Raw genomic sequence first — 10,581 nt, 5'->3', positions numbered from 1 at the left:
TATGTGAAATACATTTGCACTGACTCATTTAACTACTGTTTTTCTCAACTTCGCATAATCAATCAAAAATACAGTGGATGACAACAGTATTAAATATTCTTTAATTAATATTCTTTACAGTCTGCTTTTTATCAAATATTCCCCCAACTGTATTCTAATAGTAATCATAATGGTGGTACTTGGGGTGATGAATTTTTTTTTGGGTGGTACTTATTTTATTTGATCAGAAGCATCCTCACACTTTACCATGATCACATGGTCCCTGCTTTCACCTTTGTGACCCCGTGTTTGAGGCTCTGCAGGTCCGAGAGGGTGGTGCGGACATCCTGTTTCCCCGCCCAGACTGGGTCACATCCACACAGGCAGGCGGCATGGCTCACCCCTTGAATTGTAAGCCTTCCACACCCTTGAGTGGGGCCAAGAACTCATTCTATTGTTCTCAAGAGTCAGTCTTTCCCCCAGTCAAGTATCATCTCCATGAGCCACGTATGATCTGTGCAGTCTAAAAGCATTTCGAAAAGGCACGTCACCCCTCCTTTATCATCACAAGGGCAATTTTCATCTATATTTGATTTTTTTTCTTGCTTGGCACTTCAGGATTATCATCGTGTTCAAAACCATGAACCAGTGAACATTGGCATAATTCTACAGTTGAACCTTTCTGGGTCTCTCCTGCATACACTCGGTCCTTCAGATACCCCCAAAGAAAGAAATCTGGAGTGGTCAATGAGGCCACAGTTTTGAAAATGAAGCTTTAAACAAAATTAACCAGTTATAGCTGCTGTATCTTTTAATTAGAAAAAAAAAATAGATGCCCATCAAAATTTGGGACCCGTTTTTTTTGGGATGACATTGTAAATGCTACCCCAAATTATCTTAAAAACACGATTTTTGCAACCAAACTGATGCAGAATGTATGTACTAAAAATGTTTTTTTAAATTGTTTTTATGTACACTTCAAAATTTCTATTACTCTTGGAAAACAAAAAGTAATATATACCTTTATGGTTTACAATTATCCAGAACGTATAGTGCTCAATGGAGAGAGAGAGAGACTGCACTCAATGTCAGTGTTCTGGAAACATCTTTGACTCATTGGAATGTATGAGACTTGGTGCATTGAAAGTTCACATTTAAAAGAGAACAAGAGGTACTTTGGTTAACAGTGTAAATTCTGCTTCTCTCGCATAAATGTTGACCACTGAATTCTGATTTTTATGTGAAAATTTGAGAATAGTTGTGTCCATGTGAAGGATGAGGAGAATGTCAAATGAGAAATATATACAATATGTAACACACACTATTCCTGAAGTTTATAGTTGATTGTATATTTCCAGTATGTGGCCTTTGACCTGTCTGTCTATTCAATCCACTTCAAGTTTAGAAATACAATAAATACAAGTCATGGCCAATCATAAAAAACGGTTGCCCAACCTTGCGTGCAGCAGTCTTAAGCACAACACAATCCCGCCTTATTCACTACATGTTGCATGTGGAAGTAAAGACGTTAAACAATTGTTGGTCACGAGACGAAGGAAGTGCTTTATGGCAAAAGTACTGTATTCTTAGAAATGGGAAGCCAGGGATCCCTCTGACTCAAAGGTAAATAAGGGAGGAGTTGGAGAAGGATGGTCGACAAAAAAATGATAAACATCCTGTTCCATGAGAACTGCAATGTGAAAAGTGTGCCACATTAATTGTTTTTTCAGCTTTGCTTCTTCAGCTTGAAAAATGATGCACTGAAAGGGTTTTCCTTTGAGAGTTTCTCTTGGTTCTCATGCTGGGTAAAAGCATACAGTGGTCAGGTTATAAATACAGAAAAGGAAATCGTATCTTTTCTTTAATGTGACTAAGATAAATATTGTCATCTTTTCAAATGTCAGCAAAATGGTAACAGAAGTTGGTCATTACAGCCATCTTTATTTACAGGAACATAAATTCCTGTTTATGCCATGTTAATGCTTATTATAAAACAATGTTACTTACATGAGATGCAAGTCACCAAATGTTCATTATATTCAAATGGTCAATGAAGAAAAATAAAAAAGTATTTTTAAACGAGCAAGCCACTGGTGACAGAGAAATCAGTCAGTATTTTAGAAGGCTAAAACCTGCAGCTCCTAAATACATTGCCATTAGAGCCACTCATGAAAAAAAAATGATGATTCAAACTGAATATCAAAATATGTTATCTTTATATACAATATGATACTCATCGCGCCATCTTATCTCCAGCATTTTGGAATTAGGAACAAACAGGAGCCCAAGTATTTGTGGAGCGTTCATGAAGAAATTATAAATAATAATAATTATTAATATAACAACAACGGAGAAAACTTGCCATACTCAAAAGTTTGAAAAGAGAAGGCACTGTCATAGAAATGTGACTACAACGCCACGTGGTCCCAAATTTCCCCTACTGACAAAAGTGGAATTTCAGCAAGCACTTAAAATCCACTGTTACCTTCCGAGGGGAAAATTCTAAAACCTCACATGCAACTGTTCAGTGTTTTGGGCAAAAGTGGTTTTCTCTAATAAGGAGAAGAATGGCAAAATTCTCAACTGGCATGTCACCTGTTATTTGTCCCATTGCAGAGATGTTCCGTTTACATTCTAATTCTGGAAAACAATTGCGATGTAAAATTAAAATAAGATGGAAATGCCCCTGATCCTGTTCTAGAATCAAAGTTCCTCTGAATTGAAATATCCTTGTCAAACAAATTGGCTGTCAGAACGGAATATGTCCGAATAGCTTTTGCCATTGTTCTGCTCGGTGTGACTCTCGATACTGTAGCAGCGATGGACCTCAGTGAGCGATGACGCCACGTAGGATGCTGGGCGGAAGAGGTCGGCGTTGGCAAAAGTGCCAGCAAACTGTATCCGTTGTTGATTCCAGTGTCTCCGTAGAACGCTCTGAACCTTACACGGCAGATCACAGGGAAAAAAATGACTTAAGTCTGATCGGGTCCAAAAATGCCACGAATTATCCTCAGAAAGACTACTGCTCATCCATGTGTAGACGTAAGGAAGAGACCGTGAACTCGGTCAGTACTGTAAGTATTGAAGTAATGGTCAAATGACTTCAAAAGTATGATTATTGGTCATGTCATTGAAGAAACGTGTGAAATCACAGTGAAAGATTTTATTGCTACAGAACAGCAGTGGCAAGTCACTAGCATCTAAGTCAAGGGTGGGCAATTATTCCTCAAAGGACATGCAGGTTTTTAGTCCAATCGAACAATACGAACCTTTTCAACAGTCCAGTATCTTGTAAGTCTAATTAGTTGATTGCAGTCATGTGTTGCTTATTCCAGCAGAAACTTCATTGGTTAAACCAGTGGTCTCCAAACCGGCCCTCGAGGGCCGCTGTGGGTGCAGGTTTTTTCCCAACCCATCCAACACAAACAGTTTAACCAATGAGGTTTCTGCTGAAAAAAAGAAGCACCTGACTGTAATCCACTGATTGCACTTCTACGATACCACATTGGTGGAAAGGTTTCCTATTACAGGTTGGAACGACCCTTTCTGGAATAGTTTGGAGACCACTGGGTTGAACTGTCTGTGCTGGATTGGTTGGAACAAAGACCAGGACCCACTTTGACCATTTGTGGAATAATTGCCCACCTCTGCTCTAAGTTGTACATATGTTGCTTACCTCGCCATTAAAGAAGCAGAATATGGTGGACACAAGGAGACCCTGAAAGTGCCAGAGAATTTCTTTGGTTAGCTATGAAATTGCATACAGGCATCAAACAAAAGGCTGGCAGGCCAGATCCGGTCTGTCACATTATTTTGTGTGGCCCGCAAAACCAAATCAACGCATTGAATCCATTTAATCCAAGTTGCTAAAATACCAACATTGCAGCTTGTGACACAAATCATTAAAATATCACAAGCATTTTTGTTACCTAACTCTTACTCATTTATTTTACTTTATTTTTAAAGGGTTGATTTGCTTCCGCCCCACGCGAGTTCAAGTGGATTGAATGTCAAGTGCCCTTAATGAGTGTTTTTAATTCAAACTTTCTCCTTTTACTGATTACTACTTCATATATTCTGTGAATGCTATGTACACATATATGGGCTGGTAGTAAATAAGTAATTGTCGAATATCAGTAAATGAACACTGATGTTTTATATTTCGGTGCTGAATCAGTACTCACCTGATAGTGTATGAGGATCTCCATGATGTAGAGATAGATTTCGTAGACCCAATGCTCCTGAGGCTTGTAGGGCAGCAGCACAAATTGAATCCCGAGCAGTGGAATGAGAATGAGTGTGGCCCTAACTGTCCGCATGTAGAGGCTGGATTCGGCCTGGTGGGTAACTCTCAGCTTAGTAATGAGAACCCGCACAATATTCAGTAGGAAAAAGAGGTTCACCTGTAAGCAAAAAGGCAGCCGATGACGGAAGAATGGACACAACAACACATGGATGGGAAGGCTTAACACTTACCACCAACGCTGCACAGATGGGACCGTGAATGATATAAAGTAGTGACGTATCTGAGCTGACCCAGCATCTGTCAAAGGAAAACATCTTTCAAATATGGATAGTGAAAAAATACATTTCTGTTTTAGATTTGAACACACTTGTCATTATAGTAGCAGTGCCGTGCTATGGAATGTATCACTGCTGGGACTAACGGGAAGCCTGTAGAGAGGACAAGAAATGCCTTATACGTCTGCAGAAAGATTGCATAGCATTGTCGCAGTTTGGGCTCACCCCAGCCGAGCAGATAATACCACATGAGATGCTGCTTCTCCGCAAACACGGCCACCACAATCAGAGTGTGCAGGTAGATGCCCTCGCATAACATCCAGAAGTAGTTGCAGCTCAACAGGTAGAGGTGGATGAATGCGAGCAGCTTGCAACTCACCTAACAATATGACAACATCGACATGACAATAACTCCGTGGCCTACTCGTGGAAAGAGAGTCACTCACTCACTGAGTCGTTGTAAGCGTGCCCTTGTTTCTTGGTCGCTTTCATCAGCCACATGACAGTGATGACTGAGTTCAGAACAAATGACACAAAAAGGTTCTTGTGCAGTGTGATCCTCTGGCAGCTCAGACTCCTACCGAGGAAAGTCAAAAGACGGAATCTCTTTGTAGTCCACTTCATGCCCATCTTTTGAACTTTTGTATCCCGCAGATGGCCAATCCTCTTTATCAAAACGTTCATTTTCTTTGTCTATTCTGAGACCACAAGCCAGTGACTAAAATTGACTGAATAATAAAATGCAGTTGAAAAATCACATGCTAATTAGATTTGAAAAGTCTAATCATATAGATTGCACTTACTTAAAATAGAAGAATATTCCTAGCGATATAGTCAATGATACCAGGGACAGGCCTTGGCCAATCATGACCAGGTAGAAGTGAGTCATCACTACCTATAGAAGGAAAACATATCAGAATATTCTAGGTTGTGGGTTACGTGTATTTCATGACACCTGTTTAGTTCGCACCGTGCCATGATGAGTTGTGTTGGCATAGCAATTGGTAAAGTTGGTCCATGTCCGGTTGCTCTCTGGGTGACGCCACCATTTGCCTGATTCCGTACAGACTTTTGATGCTAGCGCTGTTGGCAAATTGGAGACTTTTAAGGGATTTCGAACATGCCCCTAAATCATGTTTAATCTCTTTCACACAAATTATTAAAATTTATCCAAATAGTATAAATGTATTTCAGCAAAATGTACTCTTCTAACAATATCCACTGATTAGAGGGCTCAATGTTTAATTCCATAGCTTAACTCATTCACTAATGTAGCCATCACTAGCAGTGAAATGAATGAGGATATTATACTTTAAAATAGCCATTTTTAATTTCAAATACTTTTAATATCACCCCACTAGGTATACAGTAAATTTGAATGAAAATGGTTTTCACACAATGCATTTTTTATGCTTTCATTTATAATAATAATACCCGATAAAAACAAATAATAATACCGTAGGGGTCCAAGTCTTTGTAATAGTCTGGGCAGTGTTGCTCAGTAACAAGTCCTGCTTCAGTCTCATCCCAGCACAACCACCCATCCCAGGTCATGTTACACTTTGGTCCTGCAAACAAAACATCAACCAATTACCCTTAAAATTGTTTCTCCTACATTTTTTGTCCAAAATGTTTTGCAACATCATCATCCTCACCAATTGTTTGAGTTTTCCATTGATCGTCTCCTCTCACCATCCGCTGAAAGCACTTGAACTGGGCCAAGGTGATTGACAATGGATGTTGCCCGTGATGGTTCAAAATTTCCTGACGCTCTTCTTCTGAACTTTCAGCCACAAGCAGCTGACACATTAAAAACATAAGAATGCGTATTATGACTGCCGTTCATTTATGAAAACAAGATTTTGGGAATTCTTTACTACCTTGTTGAAGGAGGACATCACCAGTAGAAACACAAAACACGCTGAGGATATTCGACAATGCATTGTCTGAGGAAGACATATCATGTATTTTAAGTAAACAATTCTGTAGTGTCAATGTAAAAAATGCCATATAATCAGCTGTTCTGAACAGAAAAAGTCCCTTGTTAACCATTTCCTTGGTCTGAATTTCCGCCACGTTTATTTTTGAATCAATTTCCCTGTAGAAAATGACTACTGGTGTTCCGTCTACCATTAAAACAGCTTATTTCACTCAACATATTTTTACTATCACGTCAAATCCCCATTCAAGCCATTGATAAAAGACATACCCTGGTTAAATGGTATGGCTTCGTTTACTGTAGTGCTATACTATGTGTGACTGCGAGCTAGAATTATGTGTGACATTGATAAAAACTCACCTATACTCAAACAGTACACAAAATAATAGGATTGGATCTCACACAAATGCCAGAATCAAGGGAAGGAAAATAAAAAATGTTGTGAAGTTTCTATTGTTTGGTACTTTTATTTACTTTCATTTTATCACCACCCAGGTTTGACACCTTTATAGTCACTAGAGATGAATGCTATCTATTTTTCATTGGTGTCATGAATATTATTTTGTATGTTAAGTATCAGTAAGAGCACAATTAGGATATTGTTTGTCTTTGTGTAATATTTTACTTTCGGGACAAAATTTGTAATATGGGTGACACAGTTGGCGAGTGGTTAGTACGTCTGATCTGAGATTGAGGGTTCAATCCTCTGTGGATTTTGACCTTCCTGTGTGGAGTTTCTCTACAAACCTGTGTGGGTTTTCTCTGGACACTGGGGAATCCTCCCACATTGCAAAAACACGTACGTAGGCTGCAGTGGCGGGCGGTGAATTTTCTGGTAGCGCCTTCAACGTATCAATCCAACCCATAAAAACTATTTTATGGCTATAAAACCTCTACTGCAGCTACAGCTGCGACACATAAAAAAATAATCAATAAATTAATGCACAAAAATGGGGTAAAATCCACTTCCTAGCAGCATTTCATGATTAAATACAAATACTGGAGCTTTTCAGACATTAAAACCAGGCCAGGGGTTGATTTTCACGGGAAAAGACAGCGATGAACGTCGATACGTCCATACGTGAAATGACAAAAATGCACTAAAATTAGGTAAAATCCACTTCCTAGCATCATTTATTGATTGAATACAAATACTGGAGCTTTTGAGACATTACAACCAGGCCAGGGGGTGATTTTTCCCGGGAAAAGACAGCGATGGACGTCAATGGTGAAACGCCAAAAATTAAACTGGGGTAAAATCCACTTCCTAGCAGCATTTTGTGATTAAATACAAACACTGGAGCTTTTCAGATATCAGAAATTGGCCCACAATTGAAATATTATTTAGGAATATAGCCATATTTGTAATTTTACTCACCAAAAATCCTTTTTACACAATATCCATCCTCCTTTCTTTCTTCCTTCTTTCCTATCGCCATCGAAGCTAATGATGAAAGTCGAGCCTGTCCTGTCATATTTAGCATATAGCATTAAATCAACACAACACACACCATTTTCCCGGCTGTAACAGGATTAAAGCTTCGGAGTTGACCGCCCTTTCTTAATGATGTCCATTGTTTTCCTGAAAAAGTCCGTCTGGAAAATAGCTTTGTGAGCAAACAGAATCTATTTGTTTTTGTTTCTGCCGGCCATAGTGGGTGGAGTTTGCGATCTCGGCTGCCTCGGTACTGCTTTGGCCCGCCTACTAGCCAATCATAGTTTGTGAAAGCAATGACATGACCCAGCCAGCAAAATGCTAACGCCTATGAAAAATCATTGTGGGGTTGCCAACTCGAAATCTGATTGGTTAAAAGCAACAGTCTAGTTTAATGCAGCAGAGCCCGCAAGAACTGATTGTGCAAGCTTTGAGGCAGATCTGATCTGGCAACAAATAATGGCTGAAATGTGATTGGTTAAATGCTTCAATATGAAAACACACATCTGGAAGCAGTGCAACCAGGGGGAAAAGCAATGAAAGGAAGCTAACAGACCATTTGGAATAATAAGTACGTATTGATGGACAAAATATAATATGATTCAGATATTTCTTAGGCCAGCAGATAAGGCCTTGAAGGCCCTGACGGCCTGCCACTGGTAGGCTGGTTGACAATCTAAATCAAGGGTGTCGAACTTGGGTTGGTTCGCGGGCCGCAATAACGTCACCTCGATTTGACGTGGGCCGGACCATTTTAGATATATTATTGATATATATATATATATATATATATATATATATATATATATATATATATATATATATATATATATATATATATATTTAAATCAGATTAAAAGAAATGGATCAAAACCCCTAAATATTCCGTTTTTAATAGAAATAAAACTATGTTTATTGAGCTTTTTTCCATTTCAAAAGGAAACAAAATATACTTTTATCATGTTCAATATTAAAACGGTAAACAGAAAATATTTGTGCTTTTTTAGATTTTACAAAATGCTTTTTGAAAACAGAAAGTCGGCACTCATGTATTACTTTCTCGGGCCGCATAAAATGATGCGGCGGGCCAGATTTGGCCCCCGGGCCGCCACTTTGACACCTGTGCTCTAAATTGTCCCTATGTATAAGTGTAAATATTTGTTTGTCTTGGGATTGGCTGGCAAACAAAACTGGGTGTCCTCCACCTACTGCCCGCATTTGGCTAGGATATGTTCCAGCACATCCGTGACCCTTGTGAGGCTAAGCAGAAAATGTATTAATACATTAATGTGTAATGTTATAAAATAATCCACTTCTTTTAGGAAATGCTTGCATTTCTTTTACTTCCTGTTTTGGGACATAGTTCTGAATCAAACTGATAAGCTAAATATTTTCTCTTTTTAACCTTTGACTCCAAATTCTGTGCCACAGTGCTGTCCCGCCACTACATTGGAACAATACAAGCTTTTTTATTTATGTACCTCTCAGTGTATTCTTTGGTATACATGACTTATTAAGAGTGCCACTTGCTACCTACTTTTCATTTGTCATTTGTCATAAGCAGGTGATTTTGTCTTACATCTATTGCAATGCTTTTTGTTTGTGTATTTCCAGGAACATAACGTGTGGATTAATGGATATATACTATGATTAAAAAAAATGTAATGAACAAATTCCTAGTGACTACAGTAAGCAGCGAAATGAGTTTGAGAATTGGAGATTTTTTTTTTGTTTTTGTTCTTGTGTGCTTTCAGCAGTGCTTAGAAAAAGGGTGGCTGTAAATTGAGTGATAGTCTTATATGATTTGACTATTTTCATTTTGCATTTAATCTATTAAGTTAAAATATAACCATTAAATAATAATAATTGTGTCCCAATATCTCAAAAAAATAATTCATTCATTTTCTGAACTGCTTATCCTCCTCACTCATCCCAGCTGACTCCGGCCGGGCACAAGGCGGGGGACACCCTGAATTGGTGGCCAGCCAATCGCAGGGCACGAGGAGCCAGATAACCATTCACGCTCAGACTCCTCAGATTCGTAGGGGCAATTAAAAGTGTTCAACCAGCCTACCATGCATGTTTTTGGAATGTGGGAGGAAACCGGAGTACCTGGGAAAAAAAACCATACAAGCAAGCCCAGGGAGAAAATGAAAAACAGGAGGACCGAGTGATGTTCTAAAAACATGATAACAAAAATCTCCAAAATCCTACTGTCAGGGGGTTCTTTAGCGAGGCTCTTGAGCCCTCATTCGGATACTACACAGTTTGCTACCTTTCCTTGTTTGAAAGTAGATTAAAGATTGAACCTCGATCTTTCTCTCTTTCCTTGGCCTCCACAGTTTCCTTCCTGTTTGTTATATACTTACAGTATTGAGCAAGTTGAGCAAAATGAATGGCAATTCAGCATAAAATCACTTCCTGGTGATCCTGCTTTACTGACCCCAACGTTTTTAATTCCAAAGCAAAAGCATACAAGTATTTGTTTGCTCTATTTGTAGTCAACATATGTCATCCATCATAGATTGTTTCATGAAGTCCACTGCAATGTATAATCATGTCAAGGTGTAATGAGGACGTAAACAAGAGCTTACCTTTGCAGGTAACTTGAGCAGCTTGAAAACTAATCCCTTGACTCTCGTCGCTGAACTGAAAAAGATTTAATATCTGCTCTTGAGGAGTCAGTGTGTCTGCAGTGTTCCCGTCC

At 38.9% G+C, this 10,581-nt stretch overlaps 1 protein-coding gene across 1 annotated transcript; it reads right to left on the bottom strand.

Annotated features, from left to right (window-relative positions):
• Window positions 1–1,336: 1,336 nt before the first annotated feature.
• LOC144069239 (calcitonin gene-related peptide type 1 receptor-like) lies at window positions 1,337–10,579 on the bottom strand. Its single transcript, XM_077594494.1, has 13 exons — window positions 10,469–10,579; window positions 6,381–6,446; window positions 6,156–6,300; window positions 5,958–6,068; window positions 5,471–5,583; window positions 5,304–5,395; window positions 4,951–5,077; window positions 4,726–4,879; window positions 4,593–4,653; window positions 4,456–4,522; window positions 4,164–4,382; window positions 3,656–3,697; window positions 1,337–2,919 (listed from the first exon to the last, which is right to left on the bottom strand). The coding sequence occupies exons 2-13, from the start codon at window positions 6,441–6,443 to the stop codon at window positions 2,713–2,715; spliced, it is 1,401 nt and encodes a 466-aa protein (XP_077450620.1). The 5' UTR covers window positions 6,444–6,446; window positions 10,469–10,579; the 3' UTR covers window positions 1,337–2,712.
• Window positions 10,580–10,581: the final 2 nt, after the last annotated feature.

This window comes from Stigmatopora argus, chromosome 1 (genome assembly GCF_051989625.1).
Source record: "Stigmatopora argus isolate UIUO_Sarg chromosome 1, RoL_Sarg_1.0, whole genome shotgun sequence".
Lineage (NCBI taxonomy): Eukaryota > Metazoa > Chordata > Actinopteri > Syngnathiformes > Syngnathidae > Stigmatopora > Stigmatopora argus.
The sequence above is the reverse complement of the archived record's forward strand: the minus strand, read 5'-3'. Positions and strand labels throughout refer to the sequence as shown.

Excerpts from the sequence above, each read along its gene's own strand:
- LOC144069239 (XM_077594494.1), bottom strand. The coding sequence starts at position 6,443 with ATGCATTGTCGAATATCCTCAGCGTGTTTTGTGTTTCTACTGGTGATG. Across the intron at positions 3,698-4,163 it reads AGATCCTCATACACTATCAG|GGTCTCCTTGTGTCCACCAT; the intron begins GTGAGTACTGAT and ends TGGCACTTTCAG. Across the intron at positions 2,920-3,655 it reads TCTGCTTCTTTAATGGCGAG|GTTCAGAGCGTTCTACGGAG; the intron begins GTAAGCAACATA and ends CTGCCGTGTAAG.